The sequence below is a fragment of the Pseudozyma hubeiensis genome, assembly GCF_000403515.1.
Source record: "Pseudozyma hubeiensis SY62 DNA, scaffold: PHS58, whole genome shotgun sequence".
In the NCBI taxonomy this organism is placed as follows: domain Eukaryota; kingdom Fungi; phylum Basidiomycota; class Ustilaginomycetes; order Ustilaginales; family Ustilaginaceae; genus Pseudozyma; species Pseudozyma hubeiensis.
The window spans coordinates 717,606-744,818 of record NW_012133840.1 but is presented as its reverse complement, the minus strand read 5'-3'; the positions used below and the strand labels follow the sequence as shown (position 1 = coordinate 744,818).

At 55.8% G+C, this 27,213-nt stretch overlaps 10 protein-coding genes across 10 annotated transcripts; 4 read left to right on the top strand and 6 right to left on the bottom strand.

Annotated features, from left to right (window-relative positions):
- Positions 1-185: 185 nt before the first annotated feature.
- On the bottom strand, positions 186-3,177 carry PHSY_006418 (hypothetical protein; the record flags this gene model as incomplete). The annotated part of the gene is made up of 2 exons (XM_012337020.1): positions 186-1,069; positions 1,173-3,177. The coding sequence occupies 2 exons, from the start codon at positions 3,175-3,177 to the stop codon at positions 186-188; spliced, it is 2,889 nt and encodes a 962-aa protein (XP_012192410.1).
- A 609-nt stretch (positions 3,178-3,786) lies between these two features.
- PHSY_006417 (RNA polymerase III subunit) lies at positions 3,787-4,014 on the top strand (the record flags this gene model as incomplete). The annotated part of the gene is made up of 1 exon (XM_012337019.1): positions 3,787-4,014. The coding sequence occupies one exon, from the start codon at positions 3,787-3,789 to the stop codon at positions 4,012-4,014; it is 228 nt and encodes a 75-aa protein (XP_012192409.1).
- A 637-nt stretch (positions 4,015-4,651) lies between these two features.
- Positions 4,652-6,127, bottom strand: PHSY_006416 (haloacid dehalogenase-like hydrolase domain-containing protein 2; the record flags this gene model as incomplete). The annotated part of the gene is made up of 3 exons (XM_012337018.1): positions 4,652-4,969; positions 5,209-5,408; positions 5,497-6,127. The coding sequence occupies 3 exons, from the start codon at positions 6,125-6,127 to the stop codon at positions 4,652-4,654; spliced, it is 1,149 nt and encodes a 382-aa protein (XP_012192408.1).
- A 211-nt stretch (positions 6,128-6,338) lies between these two features.
- On the bottom strand, positions 6,339-7,069 carry PHSY_006415 (hypothetical protein; the record flags this gene model as incomplete). The annotated part of the gene is made up of 2 exons (XM_012337017.1): positions 6,339-6,654; positions 6,756-7,069. The coding sequence occupies 2 exons, from the start codon at positions 7,067-7,069 to the stop codon at positions 6,339-6,341; spliced, it is 630 nt and encodes a 209-aa protein (XP_012192407.1).
- A 365-nt stretch (positions 7,070-7,434) lies between these two features.
- Positions 7,435-9,642, top strand: PHSY_006414 (hypothetical protein; the record flags this gene model as incomplete). The annotated part of the gene is made up of 3 exons (XM_012337016.1): positions 7,435-8,025; positions 8,114-8,320; positions 8,434-9,642. 3 exons carry the CDS (start codon positions 7,435-7,437, stop codon positions 9,640-9,642), a joined length of 2,007 nt encoding a protein of 668 aa, XP_012192406.1.
- A 1,623-nt stretch (positions 9,643-11,265) lies between these two features.
- Positions 11,266-13,655, bottom strand: PHSY_006413 (eukaryotic translation initiation factor subunit; the record flags this gene model as incomplete). Its single annotated transcript, XM_012337015.1, has 4 exons — positions 11,266-11,401; positions 11,488-11,858; positions 11,939-12,759; positions 12,842-13,655. 4 exons carry the CDS (start codon positions 13,653-13,655, stop codon positions 11,266-11,268), a joined length of 2,142 nt encoding a protein of 713 aa, XP_012192405.1.
- A 482-nt stretch (positions 13,656-14,137) lies between these two features.
- On the top strand, positions 14,138-16,203 carry PHSY_006412 (amino acid transporter; the record flags this gene model as incomplete). The annotated part of the gene is made up of 2 exons (XM_012337014.1): positions 14,138-15,382; positions 15,460-16,203. 2 exons carry the CDS (start codon positions 14,138-14,140, stop codon positions 16,201-16,203), a joined length of 1,989 nt encoding a protein of 662 aa, XP_012192404.1.
- Positions 16,204-16,706: 503 nt separating this feature from the next.
- PHSY_006411 (hypothetical protein) lies at positions 16,707-17,567 on the bottom strand (the record flags this gene model as incomplete). The annotated part of the gene is made up of 1 exon (XM_012337013.1): positions 16,707-17,567. One exon carries the CDS (start codon positions 17,565-17,567, stop codon positions 16,707-16,709), a length of 861 nt encoding a protein of 286 aa, XP_012192403.1.
- Positions 17,568-18,418: 851 nt separating this feature from the next.
- PHSY_006410 (hypothetical protein) lies at positions 18,419-21,346 on the top strand (the record flags this gene model as incomplete). Its single annotated transcript, XM_012337012.1, has 1 exon — positions 18,419-21,346. One exon carries the CDS (start codon positions 18,419-18,421, stop codon positions 21,344-21,346), a length of 2,928 nt encoding a protein of 975 aa, XP_012192402.1.
- A 160-nt stretch (positions 21,347-21,506) lies between these two features.
- On the bottom strand, positions 21,507-26,700 carry PHSY_006409 (hypothetical protein; the record flags this gene model as incomplete). The annotated part of the gene is made up of 2 exons (XM_012337011.1): positions 21,507-26,293; positions 26,613-26,700. The coding sequence occupies 2 exons, from the start codon at positions 26,698-26,700 to the stop codon at positions 21,507-21,509; spliced, it is 4,875 nt and encodes a 1,624-aa protein (XP_012192401.1).
- Between the last annotated feature and the right edge of the window lie 513 nt (positions 26,701-27,213).

Sequence of the window (27,213 nt, the reverse complement as noted above, 5' to 3'; positions counted from 1 at the left end):
TTGTATTTTTTATTCGCATTGATTGACATGGCAAATCTGCAGTCTGGTTCACCTGATCATGAGTCTTGTGACGATGCTGGCATCCTCAGACGGGTCTTGATTGAACACAGGAGATCACACAGGATTGACAAATTCCGCCCGCAAGAAACAGCAAGTGCGATTGAAAACAAAGCTCGACAAAACACTTACTCGTCGCCGCGAGGAGGCACACCAGGCGCAGGCGCAGGAGGCCACCCGACAAAGGTACTGGCCGGGTACGTCGCCGTCTTTTCCGCCGGCTGGTTGATGGGCAGATCCGAAATCCATCCGGGCTTCTTATCCCTGTCGAGATCGTCCTCGAATTCGTCCTCCTCCTCGTTGCTGGCGTTGGACTCTCCGAGCGTTTCTGAGCCTAGAAGCTCGGCGCCAGCAACACCGGCGATGAGATCGAGACCGCTGGTCATCTCCTTGTCTGCCGAACCGGCTGCCGCGCCGCCTCGCGTGCTTCCATGCTCTGCGGCGCCGTGCGAGTGCGACGAAGGGTCGTGTGCGCCCGTTGCCCCGACCTTGTGGTGCCTCTTCCTCAAGCTGAGGTCGAGTCGGCGGAAGGCCGACTGCATGATCTGAAGCTGCCGGTTCGATGCAGTGAAACGATCCGACAGCTGGCGCAGCAGATCGTAGGCGAGAACGAGGAGCTCCTGTGCCTCTTTGAGGATGGTGTTAGAGTTGGGATCCTGCGTCGGGTCCATCAGCCGCGATGTGATGTAGATGGCAGGGATCAGGCCTCGACCCGTCTGGCTCAGCTGGTACGACATGACCGAGCCAAAGTCAGTGTAATCCCCGCGCTGTATCATCTTGCGTTGCGATAGCAGCAGCTCACGGCACCACTTGACCATCTCGTCGCGATAGTCGATCCTTGGCGGCTGCCGAGCTAGATTGAGATTTGCAGAAAAGAAGAGATGCCTAAAGATGAAGATCTTGATAAAGGCGGCCGTTGTGCGAAGTCGTTCGACGTGTGCTTGATACATCGGATCGTCCTCATGTGCAGACGTTGGCTTGGGAGTATCTGCAAAGCGAAAGTCATCAACGACTGCTCGGCCAGAAGGTCATGTTGAGAAACGAGAGGCGAAGTCAAAGGTTAGTCAAAGGTCGGCAAAAGAGTTGCGGCGGTGCGGGAGGGGAGTGATACGTACGCTCGAGCTCTTCCTCGAAGCCGATGGCCTCGTGATCAGCCATGCAGCTCTCGTCGTGATTGGCGGATTGCCTGGGTCGCTTGGGCTTCTTGCGCATAACGCGTTCGAGGGCTGCTGAAGCACTGCAAGCTGGAAGGTTGATTTTGTCGATGACACGTTCGAGGACGCAAAAGAGGCGAATTGCAGCGCGGTGCCACGGTCGCAGCGTACAGGCACGATCAAACGAAGTTGCTGCAGGCAGCCTCTCTGTGTATTCATCCGAGTCGACGTCGAGTTCGGGGACGTCCATGTCAGAGAGGCGAAGCATGACGGGACGACCATACGCAGCCGATATTTTGTCGCCACAGTAGACTGCCCAGACAGTGCGACGACGAGCCTCGATTTCGGAAGGGGTGAACGCGTCCGTGTAGGTCTCGGCAGATCGATGGAGACCGACGTCGAAGCATTTCGAGACGCAGCCGTTCATGAGGTAGTGTGCTCTGGTGACACCAAATGGGCCGGAAGCGCCAAAGCAGTGGTGGGATAGGTAGAAAAGGGCCTGGATGTGATTCAAGCTGGCCCAATCGGTGTTGCGCGGTGCGAGTCGGCGGATGTCGAGGTAAAGCTCAAAGAAGCCAAAGCTTCGAGCCCATTCGGCTGCGTGCCCGCCTTTTGCGCTGCCTGCTTCTTGACGAGCGGCTATGGCACAGCAAGCGATGACGAGGCAGACAAAAGTGGGATTTTGGCGTTCGTTTTCGTCCTTGAGCGTTGCGAGGAACTCGGACAGAATAAATGTAGGCCACAAGACGTACGTGGTGGAGAGGAAAGTGTGCAGAAGGGAGCGTCGATGCTGCTGTGGAATTTTGGTGCCCATGAATGCCCAAAGGTCCTCGGGAGGCGGTCCAGCGTCGAGGTAAGTCTTGGCAGGTGCATTTTGGTCGTTCGAGGTGGTGAGAGAGCCGTCATTTCTGGGGATGGAAGGGTGGGTAGAGCTTCGAGAACGGTTATGATTTGCGTCGTGCGCGTGTGGCGGAGCGTTGGCCGGTGAAGTCTCGGCGGACGAAGTGCTGGCGACGGAGAGGGTGGGTTTTGTTGGAATCTGCATTGAAGGGAATCGATCTGGTGTGGGCCCAGCTGCTGCATCAAACGTGAAGGGCACGTTGAGCGAAGGAGCGCTTCCGAGGGACCAGTCAGCTGCGAGAGAGTCTGAGAAGGCTGCTGTGGGCGCTCCGAGGCCGGAGCTCATGTGACTGCCATGGGAATGGGGCGAAAGAGATTCATTTTCGAGCGCGAAGAGTTGCATGTTGACGCCATCTTGGTTGTCGCCCTCGAGCACCTGCCAGAGAGCATCGAGAAACTGCTCGTTGGCGAGCTTGTGATACTCGTGCAAGTATGAAAGAGTGCCGAGGCCCGAGGAGAGGGAAAGAGCTTTGAGGTGACCGAACTCGTTGCGATAGATGGAATCGTAGGGATAGGCGAGGTATCTGTGGCGTCGTGGATCGGGCTTGGGAGGCCATGCGACAGTGTGGTTTGAACGTTCGTACGGCGTGTTGGGCCACGGGATCTCTGAGCCGGAACGTTCTGCTCTGGCATCAACGTCGGCGGATGAGCGGGTGCGGTCAGGGTGCCTGTCGGTGTGACTGTGCACTGAAGGTGCAGCGTGAGCTCGGAAGGGACGGTCTGGACTGGGCCATGGATCGGCAGGGTTGTTGGAGATTGTTGAGGAAGACGGACCTGCTGGGTGGGCAAAGGCGGATTGGTCGTAGGGTTCCTCGCCAGGACGCCAGTCTCTGCAGACGAGACCCAAGCTGGTACAGTTCTTGCAGGGTCTGAGATCGCCGCACTTGATCTTGCGAGCTTTGCAACGATTGCATGCTTGACGAACGCGGGTGCGCTTCTGGGTTCGGTCTGCCTGCGTGTGGGCTGCGGGATCGTCTGCGGTATTGGAACGATCCCTCTTATTTGAGGATGAAGGCGATGCAGTTGGGACGGAGAGGATCGAATTTGGCGATGGCCCAGGCGTCATCGCGGCGGGATGCGCAGGGCAGATCGGACGATGCTGTATACGCGCTTGGGATGCGGCGATAGGAGCTGCGGTGCGGTGTCACTGCTAGTCGATGTGATGGATGGAGGGATGGAGAGGGGAAGGGGAAGGGAACGCTTGTGCATATTCCGAAGCAATGCTCCCTGACACCGTATGAATAGGTTTTGCACCGTGCGTCTTCGAAGCGAAAGACTCGGAGATGTGAGATGTCTTGGCGGGGTGATTGCGACGGTTGTGGGTGGGGAGAAGGTAGAGGATGTGCTGAGCTTGCACGGACGATCCGACAAGGTGACAAGCATGTGTGGGTGGAGGGCAGGATCGAGTGCAAGTCACGGTGCGCCTTGCGTGGGTTGCTTGCCGAAGCGGAGAAGACCGTGAAGAAGACAATGACAAATAGCGCTTCTTCCGACGGTCTCGTGGGCTTGACTTGCTTGCTTGCTTGCCTCCAAAGCGGGGAAGCCACAGGGACCGGAAGAGGCAGGAACATACGCGCTCACTTGTGTGAATTAAGATAAAAATCTTATTATAGAAACAAAAGATACATGGACGCTCGCTGACCAGTCAGTCCAGACGAGGTGCACGAGGTGTCTGATGTGCAACGGCGTCGAGCGGCGTCGAGCGGCGTCGAAGATGGACGACGGAAAGACTCGTGCCGAAGCTCTGATCGACATCACTGTTCGTTCACACAAGCCGCTACAGCTACACTGTACCATTGTCCTTGAATTGATCGTAAAGTCGGGCGAAGCTCGGACAGTTGGCGTCGGAGTTGGGTGTGCTCTCCCCAACCTCGCCAAAATCACAAAGTGGCCGGTCTTTTAGGGGCAGCCAGCCAGTCTTTGCTGCACGCGGGCCGGCGACGCTAAGCGAACAAGAAACAAGAAGAAATGGCCGTTCTCTCATCGAAACATCGCGGGTATTTCCGACATGGTGCCAACTCGCTTCATGTCGTCCCCTTGTCGAGATCAGACGCTGCACCTCTACATGTTCATCTTGGCGAGACATGAACAAAAGGCGTTGTCACTCTCCGACTGCGTCGCGTACACCGACACATCAACTGCTAGAACAAACGATCAATGATGTCCGCCTCGACACCACTTCAAAAGATCCGAATCGTTCCGACGCATATCAAGACAGAGTCAGGTGTTTCGTCCTGCATCGTCATTGTTGCTGATCTCCACGTCACAGCAGCATGCATGGCAGACGACATGCCACGAGGCTGGCCGTGCTTCACGCCATTTCTTCGCTTGAAGCAAGAAGCGTCTTCCTCCTTTCTTGTATCAGATCGTTGGAACCTACATGGCGCAAAGTATCGACAGCGTGCCATCCTCTACTAAGCTCAAAGGAGCAACACACTGGATGGCATCCTACGCTGTGATGAGCATCCACGAGATCGTCGCAACTCCTGTGTGCCAAATTGATTCTGTTGTAAGGACCTCCCTCGCTTGGATGTCATTTATTAATATTGCTGGCCGGAGTAGAATTCAGGGTCCTCTTCGGAAACATCCGGACGCTTAGAAGCTTCCTTTCGTTCAGCCAGCGGGCATTCGACGCGCTTGATGCAGCGGATGTCTCCGCAGATCTTCTTGAAATCTGGCGTCGACCCTTCCGAAGCATCGAATGCGCACATGCATTGCAAACCATCCTCGCTGCTTCGCTCATCATCGGAGCTCGCTCGAGATGAAGCTATCGACCCACGACGCAAAGTTGTCGTGCGTCTCATCCGCTGGCCGATCTCCGCGCGTGTCGTCGCCCTCTCTGAACTTGCCAGTACGAACTGCATCACCAAAGCATCAAGTCAGTTCGGTTAACTCCATCGCGACAATGCGGAAGTAATACAGTGACAAACCTACCTAGTATGCGACGTAGGCCAAGCTGCCAAGTGCCCTTGCCGAGGTCGGCGTCGAGATCGTCTCCGATCTGTCTCGTGCACGCCGTTTCAACAATTGCATTCCGGAGCAGTCCATGTCAGCTCTCGACGATGCATTGGGTCTTTCCATCTCGGCCGCGACTCACAATGATATTCGTGTAGCTATCCATTCTCTCCTCAGCTCTGCTCATCATACCTGCAATGCATTCGCGCAGGAATGCTTCGCTCGGCTTGCCGCATATCGTTGTAGAGCTGGCGTCGCGGTGACAAGCAGCTTCGAGCGCCGCCACAAAAGCGCCCGGACCCATCGACAGCGGTGCACCTTCACTCGGACGATGGTATAATGCTAAGACCAGACAACGTGGTGGTGCATAAAATGTCAGCATTGTGTGCGTCTATGATTTGGATGTTGATGCTAGACGCAGGCCACGTACCGCGATGCGTCGCAATCAGAGCGACTTGCTGCGTTGCACCGTATTCGCCAGACAGCAGCCGGAAAGCTTCATCGAGCCATTTCTGCGTCATGAGCTCCGGACACAGGCCCACAACCACTGCGTTGCACGCTCGCAGACGAAACCTTTGTTCCGCGCTCATCCTGGCCGGATCCAGCTCTGGACTGGCAAAGAAGCAAGCTTTGGCGAGAGGCTCTGCTTCCATGAAGCTGGCCTGAGCGGACGAGGACAGAAGCAGCAGAGGTCGCAGGTTGCGGCGAGACACAAGCCGAATCGCGGCATCTAGGCTTGTGAACACATCGTGCGCCGTAACGAGATCGGCACCGAATCCGACGCGGCGAAGGCGCGACAGGAGTGAATGCGAGGATTCCTTGCTCGTGTTGCTGCAAAAGCGTAGGTTAAGACGATCTGGGAACTTGTGCTGAGCAGCCCGAAGCTTTTGCATCGCCTCGACCGCGCCGGGGGTCGGCTCGTCGGAGATGTGGCAGGTGCCATTGAGGTCAATAAGTACATTGTACCTTGTTGAATCCATTTGATTGACCATTGACCTTATACAATGCTGAGCTGAAGCAGACGTCGGAAGGTGTCGGAGGCTGCGGACGAGCTTCGTCATGTGCGGAAAGCTGATGTCGTCGCGATGATGGATGTCTGTTGACAAATCAGGTTGTTTTGTTCGAAACGACGTCCGTGCTCTGCGTGCTGTGCGTGCTTCAAGTGCATGTGGAGGAGTGCAGCTGAAATCGGTCGCGTGCGGTGTGTTGGTTTGCGCGCTTCCAATTCGGCATGATCTGGTGCATGTACATGTACAATACGCTGTACCGAGGTCACCTCTCGTTTGCAGGTCGGAAACGTTGGTAGAAGTCCTTCATCTTGACCTCGCAGCTCTCGGAGAAAGTCTCTGGCAGCTCACCGATCAGCCTGGCTGGGCTGCCCCCAAATATCGAAAAGGAGGGGATCACGGTGTTTGGAGCGACAACGCTACCGTCCAAAATCCGAGCGCAGTCCTTGATGATGACGAAACGACCAACCAGACAATTTGCTCCAATCTCGACGTGCGATCCGACGGATGCTGCCTCCAACACCGTGTTGGCTCCAACCGTAACATGGTCGCCCACCTTGATCGGATAATATGAGAAAACACTGCAGCAGGAGTAGCATACGGTCGTACGCCGGTCAGCATTCCACGTATCCCTGCAGCTGAGTGTGTTGGCAACATCAGTCGATCAAGTTCGTCCACTTACCCTTTGTAGGTCTTGTATGGGGGACGTATGACGCTCGATTCTGCCAGGATGCAATATCGTCCGATGAAGATGGCAACAGACTGCGCAGGCTGCGTCTGACTTCCTGCTGTTGTTGTCGATGAAGTTGAAGGAGCTGAAATCCTTTTGAGATCACCTCGGATGATAGTACCGTGCTGAATGATACATTTGCCGCCAAGAATGATGTTCTGAGAGCCTAGTATGGTTGCCTTGCGCGACACCTTGTTGCCCGTCAACGCGGTCTGCACGTACTCGTTCGGATGGTATGGCACCACATGGCTGACTGTCGACGGCATGTTTCGCCTGTCGTCGAGGTGCGAACGATGGCAAGCAGCGGTGTACTCGCCCAAATGGATCAAGGAAAGCGATAGGAAGGCAGACAGCGGATCATCGTGCAAAGCAATGCCAAATCCACGTGCCGCATTCATTTTGGCCTCGGAATTCGGATTTGGCACGGATCATGCTCAACGTATGCTCAGTATTGCTTGCACGCCCAACGCCCTTCTCTCCACTTTCACAATCCATACTTCCCACCACGCATCACCGACGACGAAGAGATCACGCGGCACAGGCTCGAGCTCAGGAGCCCGTGGAGCTTCCAATAGCTCTCGTCATCGGCCGTTGCTCAAGCATCCACGGCCGCAAACCATCGTCGCTCATCATGGACGTCACAAAGGCCGTGTCGGCGTACATACAGCGTATGATCACCGAGGTCGCTGGGATCAAGGTCCTGCTGCTCGATCAGGACACAACACCAATAATCTCCACCTCCTTCACCCAATCCTCTCTACTCAGTCATGAAGTCTACCTCACAGATCGTGTTGACAATCCGAGCCGAGATCGAATGCGGCACCTCAACTGCATCGCCCTCCTGAGGCCAACACCCCAATCCATCTCGGCTTTGACTCGCGAGCTACGCCAACCAAGATACAAGTCATATTGGCTCTACTTCACAAACGTGCTGCAGAAGCAAGACATAGAGCTTCTAGCCGAGGCCGACGAACACGAAGTCGTAAAGGAGATTCAGGAGTTCTTCGCCGACTATCTGCCCGTCAACACCGACCTCTTCTCGCTCAACATCGACACTCCACCTGCCCGCATCTGGGCAGACAACCCCGCTGTCTGGGATCAGCAGGGTCTTGATCAGCACGTACAAGGCCTTGTGGCTCTCTTGCTCAGCCTGAAGAAGAAGCCCGTCATCCGATACGAAAGGATGAGCTCCCTTGCCAAGAAGCTGGGAGAGGAGCTTTCTGTAAGTCTCGACTGCTTTTTCTTCGTCAAAGAACTTTTCCGCTGATCCTTCTCTGTCGATCCTTCCATGCCATCCGTCTGTCTCGCAGTACCAAATAAACAACAGCCAGTCCAGCCTGTTCGACTTCAGGAGAACTGAAAACGCCCCGCTACTCTTGATACTTGATCGCAGGAATGACCCGGTCACACCGCTCCTCACACAGTGGACGTATCAAGCTATGGTCCACGAGGTGCTAGGCATCAAGAATGGCCGCGTAAGCCTTGCTGATGCAGATGGCATTCGCGCTGAGCTCCAGGTGAGTACTCTGAAGCAAGGTACGACCGACACGCGACTGTGTCGAACATCCAGCTGACCACGCGTTGAGAACCACGAATTGCTTACCTTTTGATCGCGTTCCACTTCTCGCAGGAGATCGTCCTGTCCGGAGACCAAGATCCTTTCTTCTCCGCCAATCTCTTTGACAACTTCGGCGATCTTGGCGCCTCGATCAAGAAATACGTGCTTGAGTACCAGTCAAGAACGGCTTCCAACGCCACCATCGATACAGTCGCCGACATGAAGCGCTTCGTCGAGGAGTACCCCGAGTTTCGAAAGCTCGGTGGCAATGTCAGCAAGCACGTCGCGCTGCTCGGCGAACTCAGCCGTCGGGTCGAAAAAGACTCGCTATTGGAAGTGTCCGAGCTAGAGCAATCCCTCGCCAGCGTCGAGAGCCACGCTTCCGACCTCAAAGCGGTACAAGTCATGATTGAGTCGCCCAAAATCCCGGACGACGCCAAGATTCGTGTTGCTATACTCTACGCGCTGCGATACCAAAAGCTGCCCAGCAACCAGATTCAAAAGGCGGTGCAAGATCTGCTTAAGCAGGGCGTTCCCGAAAGCAGGGCCGCCCTTGTCTTCGTTACGCTCAACATCGCCGGAGCGGAGCAACGCCAAGATGATCTTTTTGCAAACGAAAACTTCTTCTCGAGGGGAAGAAGCGCCTTGAAGGGGCTCAAGGGCGTCGAGAATGTTTACACGCAGCACACGCCACACCTCGTACAGACCGTGGACAACCTCATGCGCGGCAGGCTAAGAGATACCAGCTATCCATTTGCCTCGCCGAACCAAAATGCGACTCCGCCGAATCTTGCCGAGCGTCCGCAAGATGTCATCTTGTTCATCATCGGAGGTGCGACGTACGAGGAAGCTCGTTCCATTGCCTTGTTGAATGCGCAGCACCAGCGTGGCGCCCAACCGGGATCTCAGCAGGCTGCGGTCGGAGGCATTGCCGGCACGGGTACTCGCTTCCTCCTGGGAGGCAGCTCGATACACAACAGCAGGTCCTATCTGGATATGCTTCAAGACGCCGCCTCCCGCTTCGACGGAAGGTTCGCCAAGCCACCAGCCAACCTTGGTACAGGAGGACCAGCGCTGAACTTGAGCATCGGTCCTGTTCAGTTGGCTGTGGGGGGCCGACAGGATGGCACGAGGCACGATGGCTCCGTGGCCGGCGCCGCTGCCAATCTTCTCGACCCTGAATACCTCGGCGAGGCAGCAAGCGGTGCCAGAGATCTGGCCACAGACATCTTCGGTCGCGTAAGGAGAGGCGTGGAAGGTACAATCGGCGGCTTGCAGTGATATTATAGCGCACATCTGGTGTAGCGGAAAAAGGTGTGACACGGAAATTGATTGTCGAGATCTCTTCGCATCTCAGCACCTCCCTACTTTTTCTTTAGTGTTTGTCCACATTTGCCGTCTCGCAAGGCACTAGATCGGACTCGCAGGGTTACGCGTCTGTCACATTTGCATTGATCAATCACAAAAATGCTACAAAATGAGAAAAACTTGAGCACATCAGAAACAATTGTGCTTTTCGAAGGTGAAAAAAGTCATCTTGAATTTGACTGTGACAGCATCGTGGTCAGTCGAGGATCAGACAATTGCCTTCGCTTAATGTCACTTTGTGATGCCCTGCCGCCTGAGATTTGAGAACTTGGCACCGTCACAGGCATATACTGAGAATACAAATTTGATGCCAAGAACCTGTTCGTAGCAACTCGTCCAGGACCAAATCAGGAAGGGTGAGATGTTGCCAATGTCAAGCAATTGATATCGAGGTCGCGATTCTTTCGATCGTGAGCCCATAAAGAGAAAGAAGAAAGGGTGATAGGCTTGTGGCCGTGGTGTCTGAAACGAGATGAGGGTTGAGACAGAGCTAGCGATACGAGGTGATCATTCGAGCCAGCTATAAATCGCCTCATGCTTCATGCGTCATAGTTTGAAACAGACGAACCATTTTTTTTGTCAGGGAAATTTGACAATCATGACAACAAATGATTCTATCAATTTTATGGAAGAAGCCCCTTCAATGTAGTGACGACAATCAAGGTTTTCCCAGTTAAAACTGAAAGCGCGCTCTCCTTCTCAATTATGCCGTGATTTTGGCATTATGTCCGGGTCACTCGATCACTAATAGAATTGTGCGGCTGAACCGTGAGCTGAGACTTTCTTGTACATAGAGCAAGTGGTGGAAAAAAATCCAGAAGCATACGAGTTTCGGAGATTTTATTTTGCAAAGACCAATTGACGAAACGTACGTTCGCTCGGTTATGATTAATATGTTGTTATTTGCTAACTAAACGTTTGACCTCTCGGATTTGCTTGTCTTTAGTCGGTCAGTGGACGTTCCAGCAATGCCGTCAAACAACATGTTCAGCTCGTACTATCATCTTCGAGTCCTTCGATTATTTAATTCCTACACTGACGTGAGCTGGACTTTTGGAACGTTGGGATGCGTGTCTCGCGATGAGGGTTTCAGAGAGATGGCGCGTGGTCTTTCTGACTCGAAGCGTGAAAGATCAGGAGCGATCGCAGGCTAGCCCCAGACCGGCGAGGATGAGCCCAGCACATGTCATCTGACGTGAGGCAGTGTACGGAAATGGTCTACAGATCAGCTCAAAGTCACCTCAATGTTAGACAGAACAGCCTCCGGCCAGGTGCGGTACGGCTGGATATGATTGGATACGCACATCCACCGCAGCAAGCTCCCTTGGTCGAGGGGACGGGTCGTATTCCGACGAGACTCCGCCTTGCTGTCGGCCATTGCCCAGCTGATTGGAACGCTCTTGTCACACAGACACAAGTCGATTATGGGTAGATGTGATTTGGCAAAGTTATTTAGCTGACTCCACGGCAGCGTCTGACGATGCCACTTCGATGTTGCATGCCAACGTCACCTCGCGGACGTAAACAGAGTGCGCATCATTCGTCAAACTTCTCGCCCTTGCTGTTGGTTCCAGCAGGAACCTTGACCGAGGCAGCCACATCACAATCCTTGAGGTTGCACTTCTCCTCGACGATGGAGCCGGCCGCGAGGATGCAGTTCTCGAGCTTGGCGCTGTAGGAACAATCATAAGCGGGAAAATAAGGTCAATGATCATGCTGCAGGAGACTCGACTCGAGTGAAAGGAGCCAAAGACTTACTTGTCGCCGATCTTGACGCCATCCATAACGATGACGCCTGTTAGCTTGACATTCTTGCCAATTGCACATGCGCGTCCGACCACGCTCCGTTTGATGGTGGTGCGTTCGCTAACGCGCGTGAAGGTTTCGACCAGCGAATCCGAGGAAATTTGTGATTTGGAGTCGATCCATTGTGCCGGTGACGAAGTCTTGGCCGTATCCTGTGCAGACCCTGAATCGGTGGCTGCTTGAGCTGGAGTCGCGGGAGGCGGCAGCGACTGATTAGGCAAAGGATGCGAGAGCGTGGAAGCAGGCAAAGAGGCGGCCGTGGCTGCGTGTGATGCTGAAGTGCTCGACTGTCCGGTGGATCCAGTGGCTAAAGAGCGCAGCAGCTGCAAAGAGACAGTCGCGAGATAGGAAAGTGTGAGCTCAGCTGTGCGATGGACCTGCGGAGGCGACGGCAGATACTTACATATCGGTTGCACTCCAAATAGGTTGGGACAGTGTTGGCTCGGGCAATGAAAGGCTCGCGTCTTGCATCTTCTTCCCTCTCTCTGATCTCTTCGATAGATGTGGAAGGGTCGACGGGATGCTTTCTGTCAGCTGTGAGCCGGAAGATGAGTGCATTGACTCTTGCTTGGCTTGCAGCTTTCTTGGCCGAGGCGCGAGCCTGTTCTCGTACGTTCGCGGCACGGGTTTGTTCGTCAAGCTTGGCAGCGGGAGACACGAGCTGAGAACGATCGGGAGTGAAAGGCGGCGACGTGCGATTGTTGAGATTGTCGAGAGCAGGTCGGAACGAAGACCCAGCCTGAAGGAGCTCTGGGTCGACAAATGTGCTCGACCGGAGGTTGCTGGCATCATTCTCTTTTGCAGAGCCGGCGTTCCATGAGGAGAGATGATCGGAAAGGGAGGTGTCCTTGGCTGCGTGTTGGTTCCAACCAGCCTTCTCGCGAAGACCGACCATCCAGCTGCACTTGACCATGAAGGGAACGACCTCTTCGCGGAGGCTCTTCATCTTGGAACCAGCTTCGGAAGTGAGGAGGCTGAGAAGCTGCTGGAGGCTGAAGAGATAGACGTGGGAGTCAAGGAGGGCGGTGGATACACGAACATGAGGATGGGACCATAAGAGAGACATGCGCAGATGAAGGTCGGAAGAGTCGATGTCCGAAACGTCATCGGAATCCTGCAGAAGCAGCAGCTGGTGGGTGGTGCAGTGATCTGTGTTGCCGGAGATTGACGAGCTGCTGGTCTGTGAAGAAGGGCGCTCATAGGCGCTGAAGAGCTTTGGCGGTCCTGCAGGGTCAGAAGGGAGAGGAGAGACGATTGTCAGTACGGCAAGGAGCGAGAAGCCTTGGCATGACGTGTGTAGACTTACCGTCTTTCTCGCGCTCTTTGCCAGTGCCTTCGCCGGCGCCTCTCTCATACATGAGGCACGTCAAGGCGGGCGAATCCGGTGCGCTAGAGACATGGCTGTTGATGATGTCGGTAAGAGAGATGGACTGAGTGATCAAGTCGACCGGAAGAACGAGAGGGTCCTTATCGAGCCTGCCAATAGAATGAAGCCACGAGACGAGACCTGCGGTGCCGAATTTCTTGTATTTGCTCGCAGAACTCGAAACGCGAGAGCTCGACTTGGGACTGACGAGGTCATCGGGACCGAGGGGCAAGAGATCGACACGCATGACAGTCTCGTTCTGTGTGGAAGAGACAGCGAACGAGTTCCCAGAGAGATATGGATCGGAAGCAGCTGGCGCGGTGGAAGCGCTATTGAGGCCGACTGAGACTGAGACGTTGGGATACTTCGAGGCTTCCTCAACAGCAGCAGCGGCGGCAGCCGCAGCCGCGGAAGAGAGCTTCTTTCCTGACTGGACGAGTGTGGGTGGAATGAGGATGAGGGACTTGAGAGCAGCAGCGATGACAGAGTGATGCTCGGAGGGCGCAAAGACAACAGCATGGCGTAGACCAGCAGAGAGAAGCTGCTGCAGTGCGTATGCGATCATTGGGCGATTGAACACTGGAAGCATGGCCTTGGGGAGATCGACGAGATCCGAGCGATGAGGATCTTGAGTGGCATCAGCGGCGACGGTGGAGCTGCAGAGTGGGTAGAGGTTGCTGCCTGGACCGCAAAAGATGATGGGCTGCACCAAGGGTGGGTGGAGATGAGAGCCGCCCGAAGCAATGGCAGCCATTTTGACGATGAGCTGCGAATGCAGGAGGGTGAGAGGGTGATGGTGGAGCAAAGCGGAAACGAGGAAACGATGGTTCAATCATATTTGACTTTTCTTGCTTTCTTCTAAGTTGCGATTTTCGAAAATTGTGCATCGACTCGCGATCTTGCAGGGTCCCCAAGCACGGTTCAGGATTCACAACCGGCCGTGCTGCTGCTGCTGCTGCTCGTGCACGTCCTTCCTGTTGACACTGCCACCATCCTGTCACATTCACCTCCCATACGCTCAGTCACTCTTCAGCCATCTTCTGGCAATCTCGCTGGCATCTCCGAACGAGGCTCAGTCCACCGAACTCAGCCGCCAAAGGGCAGCGTCAATGGCCCGAAATCGGAGAGCTTGGCCGCTTCATTTGACTGTCCAATCGGCACATCCGTCGAACCGCGCTCATGACAGCTTCATCGTCACATTCAGAGCTGCGCTCTACCCAACACAGTGTAGCGGACATGCCGACCTTTTCATATGACGACGACGACGACGAGGTCGCGCTACCATCCACTACGTCGCCACCTCACGCCTCGTCGTCAGCAGAGGATGCGGACCTGCCGTCTTATTCCAAAACACCGCCCGATACTCGCACCGCCCCACATCTCAAGTCGACCATATCTTCTAAGGAGGCTCAATTCGAGGCAGACTCGGACGATATTGACGAGGAAGACGACGTGGTCGCCATTCAAGCTTCCCACATCGGCCTTCGTTCCAACGACGGTCCCATGTACACCTCTGTCGCAAACTCCTCGTCCGCCAACGCACGCAGGGATCGAGATTCGGGTCCTTCACTCATCGATCGTATACCGGGCCCAGTCCGCTTTCGTGCCTCCCTCGACGGACTGAGTCATGATATTCGCTCAATACGTCAATCGCTCGGCGTGCCCGGCTGGGACGGAGAAGGCATTCCCGACTGGCTCAAAAGAGGTGCCGGTGTGTTCGATGCCACTGTCAACATGGCAAACAGCATCCTTGGAGCCGGTATTGTTGGTCTTCCTTACTCGATGCGAGAATCAGGCTTCGTCGCTGGTCTAGTCCTTCTCGTAGGTCTCTCCTTCCTCACCGACTGGACCATCCGGCTCATCGTCCTCAACGCGAAGCTCAGCGGTCGTATCACCTACATCGAAATCATGGAACATTGCTTCGGCCACAATGGCAAAGCCGCCGTGTCCATCTTTCAGTTCGCATTCGGCTTTGGTGGCATGTGCGCCTTTTGCGTCGTTATCGGTGACACGATCCCTCATGTCATCAAGATGATCTTTCCGTCTTTGTCCGGCACCTTTCTCGCCAATCGTCAATTCGTCATCACCCTCTTCACCCTCGCCATCTCCTACCCGCTTTCCCTTTATCGCAACATCGAAAAGCTTAGCAAAGCCAGCGCCATCGCTCTCGTCTCCATGGTCGTCATCATCGTCGCCGTCACCATTCGAGGTCCTGCCATGCCCGCCGAGCTCAAGGGCGACCCTGCCCTTCGTTTCACCATCGTCAACATAAGCAACCTGGTTCGGTCCATCTCTGTGATCAGTTTCGCCTTTGTTTGCCACCACAACTCTCTGCTCATCTATGGATCTCTGAAGGAGCCCTCGATGAATAAGTTCGGTCAAGTCACACACTACTCGACCATCATTGCCGCAGCTGCTACCATCACCATGAGCGTTGCTGGCTACTGGAGCTTTGAAGAGAAGACTCTGAGCAATGTCCTTGTAGGTACATGCGGTCCGCAAAGCTCATCAGTGTTCGGCATTAGACTGACTCCAACTATCTATCCATCCACCTTCAGAACAACTTCCCTAACGACGACGTCATCGTCAACATTGCCCGTGGTCTTTTCGGGCTCAACATGCTTACCACCTTACCGCTCGAATGCTTCGTTTGCCGTGAGGTGCTCGAGACCTACTTTTTCGCGGGCGAATTCGATCGCAACCGCCATCTGATCTTCACCTCGAGCCTCGTCGTCAGCGCTATGATCATCTCGCTCCTGACATGCGACCTCGGTATCGTGCTCGAATTGACCGGCGGACTCAGTGCAACGGCCTTGGCATTCATCTTTCCCAGTCTTTGCTACCTTAAACTTACCAGCGAGACAGGCAAACGCGTACCGACCGCTGACTTGCCTCATCTCACCAGCTCTTCTTGGCGAGATCACGGCCCTAGCAGCAGTCACGCAGATGCCCAGCACGGTGGACAACGCGGAGAGGAGGAACACGAGGCTCTCATCGACCAATCCAACGGCTCCATGGACCACGGTCAAAATCCTATTCGAGCCAATCAGTACGATGATGGGGGAGAGGAAGAGCCTCCCACGCTCGACCGCCTAGAGAGAATGGAGGGTGGTCGAACGGCGGGCGTCAACGGTGGTGTCAGAGAGTCTGTCGACGTTGACGAAGTGGAACTACCGCTTCGACCTGGCGCAAGTGTACGATTCCGACCAGCAGCAGCAAACCGAAAATGGTGGCAATCAACACGGCCGCTCAGTGTGGCGTGTGCCATCTTCGGCTCGGTCGTCCTCGTGATCAGCGGTTAGTACACGTAGCTATCTAGTGGTCTTGCTGAGCGGAGCGCTGACGATTGCCCACACTTTGATGATCTCACCAACAGTATGGACGGCGATTTCCGACACAGCCAGCGGAAAGACGGGCGCAGTGCACCAGTGCTGATGGACCGTCGCGACTCCTTACCGAGCCTCGTCAGACTTTCCCGCTTGCCCGGCATGCGAGGCTGCTCGTTGAAACATAGACTTTTTCACAGCTCTGAGCGGATGCGTATGTTGCATGATCTCATAACAGCGTGACGATGCAGATCCCTGCATGAGGTGAAGATGTTTCGACGGGTCGTTGGACGGGTTAAAAGCACAACGAACGAAAGGAACGTGAACCACGGCTTGCGACGCAGAGGCTGAGAAGGAGATGCAAATTAAAGAAGACAATTGTGTTTGTGCTGATCTGCAAGACATATGGAACGTGGAATGATGACCGCAGTGGGCGTGCTGCGGAGAGGGGTATCTATTGTGCGGTAAACGGAGCGTGTTCAGGCAGGCGAGAAGGATTGTGCTGAAAGCGGATCTGCGAATGCGGGCTGCTGCGAGGTGGTGTATAAGTGGCTGTCGGCAGGGCTTGGTCGACTGAAAGGGCGCCTGACTTCTTCAAGACGAGTGTCTGGGGTAGAAGAGCGATCGATGTTGAAAGGGAGCATGGAATAATCGTTGCGCTCTCTGAGCCTGAGCGAGGTGCTGTCTCTTTGGGAGTTGGAGGGATGGGCCCAGTGGTGAGGAGCAACGTCTTGATAGACAGCAGAGACGGGCGAACGCTGTGCGTCGCGATACATGGCGGGCGAATGAGGCCGAGATGGCAGGGGAGAGTTGCTGCGGGAGAGACTCTCCTCGGGCTCTTCGATGATGACCCTGAGCGGAGTGGGACCTGCATCAGTCCACGACGGTAAAACAATGTCGCCGGTGGAGGTGGTTTCAAAGGATGGCTGGGATGCGGATGGACCTGATGAGCGGAGAGGATGGTTTTGAGACGGTCTTGGTGGCAGCTGAGGTTTGATGTCGGAACGATAGAGCGGGCGTTGATGGCTGAGAGGGATGCCCGATTTGGAGGAGCCACCGGCAGCGGCAACAGCAGCTCTACGAGCAAAGTGTTTTGTGCGCTGATTGCGATACTCTGCACGTCGCCCGAACATCTTATCCAGGGAGCGCTTGATGAAGCAAAACAGAGCCACGAGCTGGAGAATGAGCAGGATGGCCATGAGGGTTTGCTTGTTGCTGTCGGCCTCTGTCCAATGCCTGCTCAAGTTGTCCCAAAAGGAAACCGAGACCGAGGATTGTGAGGACATGGCGGCTGAGTCTGCAGGGTCAAAGGTTGCAGAGGACATGGTGGCCGCCGCCATGTTGACACGGTTCAACGACGCTTCGTCCGCTGATCGTCCCGAGGTGTATCCGTACAGGGTGTCAGTGATAGTCGAGTGTCAAGTGCGGCTTAGGCAGTGTTGATGGCGGGGGCGAGCGAATTCTACTCGTGACATCCCACCTTGGATGGTGCTGGTAGGCGGAATGACGAGAGACAAAAGCTAGTATCCATGCGTAGGGAATGGTGGGTGAGTGGTAGTGGTGGCGAAGGGGGTTGACGGGGAAGATATCAACAAATGGGCCCACTCTGCAATCTCTATTTTTTGGCTGTGCAGTCCAAACAGAAAACCGCTCGTGATTCGTGCTTTGTGACTGCAGCCGAGTTGAATTTACAGACTCGACTCAGTTGGTCTGCCGCCACGTACGTATGCACACATTGAGCCTGCAGCACTTGGCCCCTCTTGAATTTCCCCCCTGCCGAAGCGCGGGACCACGGCCGCGATACGCCAGCTGCGCTCCCAGTCCCGTGCAGAACCCTGTTGCTGACTTTGAGGCTGCGTATCGCTGAGAGTCGAATCGGATATGCATCGGGTCGAACGGCGAGTCTCTAGGCTGGAGCTCGGAAGAATCCGATGCAGCACTTTCGTCATTTTGCCGCATTTCACCGCTGCAAAGCTAACAGACATCATATTCGTTGTCGGCTTCTCCTCAACACATCACACACACTTCGGAAGCAGTCCGTTCGGCACCTCGTCGAGATCGGATCTTTACCGACCTTGCGCTTGTGTCGCGCTGGCCACACATGACTCAGCCATCCCAATGTCAATCACGATCTCAATCCGAGTCCAGCCAGTCGTCTTCCTCGACGCCTCCACCGCAGAAGGCACAATGGATGTACGCTCGCGGCGACGCCTGGGCTACCTTTCAACCTCAAGACAGCGACAAGCTCGAAAAGAGGTGGAACAAACTCGCGGGAGAATCCAATGACCATTCGCCTCGCAAGCAGCGCCTGAACCGTGATGCGAAGCAACCCGCCAACTCTTCTGCTCCGCATGCTCCTCCGTCTGGCGTAGATGCCATTCACACCGCTCTTGCCGGCTTTGAGGACCCGTCTTCGGAACACAAGCCCAATTCCGACTCAGCATCGAGCAAATGCGAGACCTCGAGCAGTCCTTGGCTGAACGGTTTGCGCAGCTACCTTCCCTTTGCCAACAACCAGCCAAGGTCTGATCGAAACGACAACTCGCGAGATCGTTCAGTCGATTCCGAGTCATCTTCCGATCGAGATGACAACAAGTCGGAATCAGAAAAGTCCCAAGTCAACCTTGTCCTTGATCCAGATGAGCCCGAATCCGATCGTGCTGCCACAGTGGAGGTCATGGAGGACAACCTCTTCGATGTCGACCTGGAATCCATGACTCTCTATCCTGTCTTTTGGAAAGGTGTCTTGCTCAAGGTCGTGAGAGCAACATGGTTCTATTCGTCCCTCACCGACGGATCTTACGTACCCATCAGCTGCGACGATCCCTTATCCAAAGACCTCGACCATGCCTATGAACAGGCTCAGCCTTGGCTCCATGCTACCGATCTCGACACTGAAGCATCCAAGCACCAAGCAGCTGACACGGCTGAAGAAACGGAAAGGGCCAGGCTCTATCCACTCCCGAGCATGAAGGATCAAGGTCAAGTCTCTTTTCAGGACGCACAAGTCGGTCGTATCTTTTCTCAGGATCTTCGTGGCCGCTTCCTGTCCGTCCTCGGTGGCGCCGTCGTTGTCCGAGGTTTCGATCGTGCAGAGCAGATCGCAGAGCAAAGGTCCTTCAGCCCATTTTCCAATCTCTCCCTGCCCTGGGCCAACGACAACGAGAAGGACGGCACGTCAAACGCCAACGGCTCTTCAAAGTATACACAGGCGCAGCAAGAAGGTACCAGCATCGGCGCTCGGTCTGCCTCGAAGCGCCAAGGCGCTGCTAGGGCTGGCTCCTCTCCCCCCTCCGGCGGCGGAGCGGATGGTCCTAATCGCGCCAGATCTTCGACCAATGGAGATGAGGACGAGCGAAGATCCTTCGCTGCCAAGCTCGTCCCCTCCAGTGATGCAGCCTTGCGCCCCTTCGTCGCCCTCAAGAGATTCTTTGGCTATGACCAAAACGAGGCTGCCGACGAGGGAAAGCGCCAGGTCAAACAAGATATGACCCACGACGAGCTCGACCGACAGAAGCGCTCCGAGAACGACCCCGACCTCTTGCCCGACGATCGCAAGGATGAGCCTCCAGAGCTCGTCTTCGCCATCCACGGCATCGGTCAATCCCTGGTAGAGGATTTCGAAGCTCTAGACTTTGTCTACGATGTCGAGCACCTCCGCAATCTGGCCACCGAGAACGCGCGTGATCCTGCCGTACGCCGACTTTCCCGAGGTCGGCGCGTACAGTTCTTGCCAATATGTTGGCGGCGCTTCGTGGCATTCGACGACGAGCCTGAGGACAACGACAACTTCTACACCCTCGACGACATCACCAACTCCGCGGCCATCCCCGTGATCCGCAACATCATTACAAAAGTGGTGCTAGACGTGCCCTTCTATCTATCTCGCCATCGTAAAAAAATGATCGACTCGGTCATCTCGGAACTCAATCGTACCTACCGCCTCTTCTGCCGTCGCAACCCTGATTTTGAGAAGAACGGAGGTCGAGTCTCCCTCATTGGCCATTCTCTCGGCTCAGCCCTCGCGGCGGATATATTGTCGGCGCAGCCTTCAGTCGTTCCGCCGCTGTTGGAAGTCGAGCAGTCGGACCACGAAGCGCTTCGACGCAACGATCGTCTCCACTTCAACGTCAAGAATCTCTTCTTCATCGGTTCGCCCGTTGCATTCTTCTTCCACCTCGATGGCGGACAGCTCATCGCGAGGAGTGGTACGCAGAGGCACCCTGAAGACACCTCGGACGCGTTCGACACTAGGAAGGACCGATACGGCTGCCTCGCCGCTGAGAACGTCTACAACGTTTTCAATCCCAACGACCCAGTCGCTTTCCAACTGGCGCCCACGGTCGACTCGGCCTACGCCAAGCTGATCAAGCCCATCGCCATCGAGAGCGCCACGGAGGCTCTGCTCCGCACTTTGTCGTTGCCGCGCATGAGCGTCAGTCGTATCTTTGAAAAATACAAGGAGCATCCCTTCCAGGCTGTTGGCAAGATCGGCAGACAAGCGAGAATTCTCGCCGACGATCCAGATGCGCTTCCAGCGGGTCTATCGCCTGAAGAAAAGCAAAGGGTAACGTCCAGAAAGAAGGGCGAACGCATCGTCGACAGTTCCGACTACATAAAGACCATCCGCAAATGGCACCACCTCCAGAATGCAAGTCCCACGCCTTCCGACTTCGGAGCCGCAACACCTGAAGCCCGCGAGCTAGAAACAGAAAAGGGAACACGCAAGAAGACGCTTCAACCAGAGACAGCGCTCCGCACATCCTCAATCCCTGAAGACGAGGCCGACGACAAGCACGACTTTGATCTCGATTCGCTCGAACGCGCCGAACGTCGATTCCGCGCACTCAACCCGCACGGCTGCATCGACTACCACCTCTCGGAAACCATCAGCCTCAGTTCCTATATCGACGCGCTCGGAGCACACCTGTGTTACTGGACTCACAGGGACTTTGCCGTCTTTGTATTGACGCAGCTGTTCATGGACTTTACCAAACAAGATGAGCTCACGATTGTGCCCGAGCTGCAGGGAGCAGGCGGCGAAGGAGATGGCGAGGAGAGCCAAGACGACGAAGGAACGGACGAGGATGACACTGATGAGGGTGATGACGAAGAATGAAAAACACCGACAGCAGATTATGTAGCCCTCGGACACATAGAGATCGACCGGCTGCCGCTGCGAAGCTGACAGTCGCTCGGACAGGATCATACACACATAGACAACCATCATAGACACAGTGTATTGAGGTTTGACATTGAAAAGGCACATCGTGCATCGTTCATCCCTTCATCGCGTGCTGCCAGCTGCCCAACCCGCTCTTTCGCTCCACGACTCCCGCTGCTGCCGTGCCACTTTGACGGTCATGCGCATTTGATCCGCGACCGACATTTCTCCGCGACTGCACCTCCTCATGCGCCTTGCTGAGGTTCATTTTGATCTCCTTGACCTGCTTCGCCTTGTTGGCCGAAATCTGCATCCTCGCCACTGCCAAAGTGGCATTGAGAGCTTTACTCCATCTGCGTGTGACCTGATCGGGCCTCCTCCTCGCATCTCTGTCCGGACTTTGCAGGTTGAGGTCAAAGATGAGCTTGCCGAGCTGTTTGTCTGACCGAGTGAATCCTTGCAGAAGCAGACTGATGTATTGCTTTTGGTGGACCAGGTCGGCTCGAAGATCCATTTCGCGGTTGAGCTTGAGTTTGAGATACTTGATCTGGAGCAAGAGACCTTTGCATTCTGCTTCGTGCATCTTCCTTGCAGCGATGAGCGAGTGGTCTTCGACGTACGGTGGTGGTGCAGCGACGACGGACGTTCGGGAACGCTCCAAATCGTCGAGCTTGCGCTTGATTCGGTCCACTTCGTGCGTCTTGGACTTGAGCTGTTCAACCAACGTTCGAACTTGCGCCATGAACTCTGCACGCTCCCGATCCTTGACTTGTTCGTCAGAGGCCAGCTGACGTCGGGCTTGCTCGCGCTCGGCACGGAGAGCTTCCAGATCGGCACCCTGTCGATCAGCTTCGCGACGAAGTCGGCGCAATTCCTGCTCAAACATGCCCACGTCGTGTACGATCAAATCGCGTTCAGCACGGAGTCGATCGCGATCGCCGGCGATCTCCTCGTAGGCAGCCTTTTTGGAGCGCAGCGCAGCGTGTGCCGCCTCCATCTGCTCGATCTGCTCGTCCAGTTGCGTTTGATGCTCGGCCAACGCCGCTCGGGATGTAGCGAGATCGGCAAGTACCTGCTCGTAGTTCTCGTTGGCGGCAGCGAACTTCCTGTGCAGATCAGCGCGCTGAGTGAGGAGGTCGTTGCGCTCAGCTTTGAGCACCTCCACCTCGGTCTGTGCCGCCTGGAAGCGATCAGCGAGCTGTTCAGTCTGACTGTCGAGCTGTGCTCGCTCGCGCCGACCCAGGGTGCTCTCTGGCTGGACCGCCTTCTCCATGTATTGGCGACCGAGATCCTCCAGCCCGCCCATCTTCTCTTCGAGCTTGCGCTTGACCGCTTCGAGCTCGGCCTGCGTTCGCGACAGACTGCCTTCGATCGAGTTCTTTTGCTGGCTGACGGCTCGCGTCTCGGCAAGCTTGCTTCGCTGCTTGGCCCGTTCGTTCTGCAAGTCCTGTTGCAAGGAAGATGCGGCTTCCTTGAAGCGGTTGAGCTCAGCAAGGACCTCCTGGTATTGACGCTTCTCGGTGCTTCGATCTTGCAACTCCCGCTCACGACGTTCGAGCTCGCGTTCGCGCTGTTGCAGCTTGTCGTGATCAGCAGCCCACCGACTCTTGAGTCCCTCGAGCTGTGCGTGGACATCGGCGAACACTTTTTGTCGTTGACTGACGCTCTTGTTCGGACTTGCTTGGGAGGTGTCTCCGCTGTGACCGCCGAGCACGCGAAGCCTTTCGATCTCGGCCTCCAGCTCTGCGATGCGTTCGTGAGCTTGCTGCAGCCTGTCGGCGAGCGTGAGATGGGCGACACCTGCGTCATCGAGCTGTTGCAGCTTGGCGTCGATCGAAGCATTGGCCTCGTCAAGTGCGCCTTCGAGGTAAGTTATCCTGTCCACAACGTTGGCAGCACCAAGACTTGATTCGTTGTACAGCCAAGAAGCCTCGCTGAGCGGACCGGGAGAGCGAGGAGTCTTGACAGCCGAAATGTTGCGCAGGCTCATGACCGATTTCGGAAGAGGCGAAGAGCCAAGATTGGTCCTGCCTGGTGTCACTGGAGGAAGCGAGGCTGCATCTCCGCCGTCGCCATTCTTGGATAAATTGGCAAGGTTGGTGCCCACTCCCTTGCTGATCATCTCGCGGTATTGCTGGACGCGATCTTCCAGCTCGGCCTTTTGATGTTCGAGGAATCGAATCCTTTCGTTGTGAAGCGAGCTCGACCCTGATGTCTTTCCATCCTGAGCTTTGACCTCGAGATCTGCAATGTGAGCCTGTGCATCGCGAAGCTCTTCCCTCAGAGACGCGAGCTGCAAAGCCTGATCGTCGTCACTCCTGTCGCCTGAGGAGCCTCCCTTGGAGGCTTGCGCATTGGCAGCATTCAGACGGCGTTCCAGGCCGCGAATGCGCGCAGCGTCGCTCTTGCTTTGCTCTCGAAGAGCTTCGACCTCTAGTGTTGTTTGCGATTCAAGTTCCTTGTGCAGACGCTCCGTTTCGGTTTCGAGTTCTTGAACGCGAAGCTGCAAAGCCGAATCCCCGTCCACGCGAACCTGATCGTGCGCAGCAGTCGACGCTGTGTCGCGCTCGCGGCTTCGTAGTCCGGAAAGCTCGGCCTGCAATTGCTCTACACGCTCCAAAGCTTGATCTCTCTCCGTCTCGATTTTGTCGAGGGTTTGAAAGGAGAAAGCTTTGGCTTGTTGGACCTGCTCCTCCATCTGTGCGCGTTCACGGTCGAGTCGGGCTTCCATTTCTTCCAGGTCCTCTTCTCTTTCCTTGAGCAAGCTCTGAAGTTCTTCGATTTCGTCTTGCAATTCTTGCTCGCGGCTGTCGCTGCTGGGAGGTGTATCTTGGGATGTCTTCAGCGACTCGAGCTCACGCTCCTTTTCATCGAGAAGATCGGCGAGCTCTTGCGCTTCCTTGTCGAGGGCATCGGCCCGCTGGCGTTCCGCTTGTAGTTGATCGCTGACAGCCTCGTTCGAGGAGCCTGCCTGAAGCTGGGCGATCTTGTTAAGCAAGTGGTCACGCTCACGTTTGAGTTCGTCGTTCTCGGCGTCGAGGCGTGCGTTGAGCTTGCTTTGATATAGTGCGAGCTTGGCTGCATCGACGCGTGGTCTCGCAACAGAGTTGGCCTCGGTACCGGCATCAGCTGCACCAAGACCGGGGAAGGAGGTGTTGGCTCGTAGACCCATGGCACCATGCTTTGATCCGTTCGGGGCGAGGGCGAGGTCGTTCGAAGACGCTTCGGAGTAAGTAGTGGTGGAGCCGACAGCGCTTGCGACCTCGTCATCTTTGACGGCTTCAACACCGTGCGGCGCTGCTCGTAGAGGACTGTCGACGGCTGCGGTGGATGCGTCGCTAGAGTCAGCAACGCCAAAGAGGGCGCCTCGTCGAAGCAGTTCGGCAACGCCTCCTTTGGGTAGAGGTGTGCGACCAGCTGCGAAGGTGTTTGCCTTCCCGAGGCGATCCATCCTGCGTCTCGGTGTGGGATCGGTAGACGTAGCCGGCGAACCATTATCGATAGTTCGAGCGTCGCCCTCTGAGAGAGAGCCAGGTGTCCTGTGGAGCTGTGCCTGAGCTTTGAGACGCTCAATGGCATCGAGGTGCGCATCGGAGGACCTGCCGGTACGTGAGCGAGATCTGTCTGTCGCTTTGACACTGTTGAGGAGATACTGCTTCATTCTCGCGCGCTCCTCGGAGGCGGATGCATGCTTTGGAGTAGCGAGATCAGTTTGGAGCGGGCGACTGGGCGTACTCGTCGCAGATTTGGTGTCTTGCCTCTGAGGAGCACCGGCTGCGATGAGACCTTGGCGGGCGAGACGAGCCGCTGCTGGGCTAGAGTAGGCGGTAGCGGTGTACTCGGTCTCGGCAACAGAATCGGCGCGGGTGGCAACGGTGGCAGTGGGCTGCGAGGATGCTCGTGTATATGTATCTGGCTCGGCATCGTGCTGGGTCTCGTCCTCATCGACAGCTGACTCGTCGTTTCGTACCAGCTGCCTGCGTTGAGCACGACGTTGTCGCCAATCGATGCCGTCAGAGGCAGCGGCCGAACCCGGCTGGGTGAGAGCAGGCGACATGCTCCGAGATGTGAGTGGAGCTGTGGGAGCGTCGTGAACGACAAAGTCACGGCCGTCGGATTCGTGCTGCTGAGGTTGAGCGTCGTGCAGACGAGATGAGGAAGCTCGACTCTCACGGTCGCGATCGGAAGCTTCTTCTGGTGCGATTGAAGATTCGGTGAGATCGTCGAGCACCGCGGATGCAGAGCGTGTTGAGCGAGCACCCCTAGACGTCGAGGCCTTTGTGGTGTCATCGTGACGGTGTGAGGCAGTGTTCTCTATGCTGCTTGATCGATTCGGACGAGCCGTCATGGTCGTGCGAGTGCGAGAGCCGACGGTCGAGGATGCGCCGATGGTACGCTGAGGAGTTGAGGTGAGCGGTGGCGACGTGCTTCGAACGTGCGCGTAGGGATCAGGGAATTGAGCCGAATGGGGCGAGTCTGATATGCTGGAAGCGGAAGAGGAAGTGGACAAGCCAGTGGCATTTGTGTCGTGCGTGCTTCTGTGAGCGTAGTCCTGTTGAGCATTGTGGACGGCAGCAGCTAGTGTGACCGGTCGCCTGTTGGCATGCGGTGTGGCTAGATGCGTGTGTTTGGCGGGCGAAGTGACCGACACATCGGAAGAGTCTGATGGCCTCGAGAAGGACGAGTTGTGACGATTCGAGGGTGCCAAGGGGGTGCGTGTGGTGGTAAGGGAAGCACTGATGTCGCGGGTATCACCACCGGGCATCGAGAGGTCAAACTCGGACTGCGTCTCCATGAGATCCTGAGCAATCTGACGCTCGAGTCGAGCGGGCGTGCCAAAGTTGAGATCCATGGTTGCAGGTCGCTCGATGTGGCGGTCTGGCCCGAGCTCGGTCAGATGTGCTTGGTGATGGATAGATATGGTGGAGGGATACGAGAAGAATAGGATCCCCGCAAGCAGACGTGATCAGTGTTTGTCAGAGACTGCATTGATTCGGGTGCCCCGTCAAAATCGGCAACAGCAACACTCACTCACACTCTGCCGCCCATTAACACAACTCTTCGACGCGCTTTCTCGCGAGCAGGTCACGTTCAAAACACCAGGCCGAAATCGGGTGATTTCTCCCATCGGGCTCTAGATGCAAGACTTCGATTTTCCAGTTTCACGAAAGGAGACGATCTCACAGTAGCCGACAGCGCGAGAAAGATGTGACGATGGTACCGTTGGAAACACGACAGTCGTCGGGAATCCGGCTCGGTGTTGATCGGCCAATTTGTCTGGCTCGTCCAAGTCGCGATTTCATTCGCATTCGGTGGACTCCGGTCGCCATCAAAACTCCGTGCAGCGGAAGCCCAGCTATCGGAGCCGAGCCAAGCCAGTCTGGAGCTCGCCAGAGAGAGAGAGAGCCGAATGACCCACGAAAGGACACTGTTGTACGCTGAAGCTCGGAAATTGCTCTAGCCATCCCAGCTGGCTTGAAGATGCCAACCAATGTTGAACCATGCACGCCTGTCTTCGAGTGATGTGATGGACAGGATACGAAGACTGCTAGCAAACGCCTGCCCATGCGTGCAGTGCGTAGATCAGGCTTGACTGCACGCCGAGCTGGAACAAGGTAGCAGTCCGATCAAGACAGCATGCAGGATCCACGTCACATTACCGGTGCCGCGGTTGGCTGCTTGCGACTGGGCAGAATTAAAAAATACCGACGGGTCTACCGTATCATCACCGAGCTTGGAACGGAGCTCCGGGAACCTGGTGCGTTGGGTGACGATCTCGCTTGTCTCCGAAGCGAAACGTGTACAGAGGCCACACTCTACGC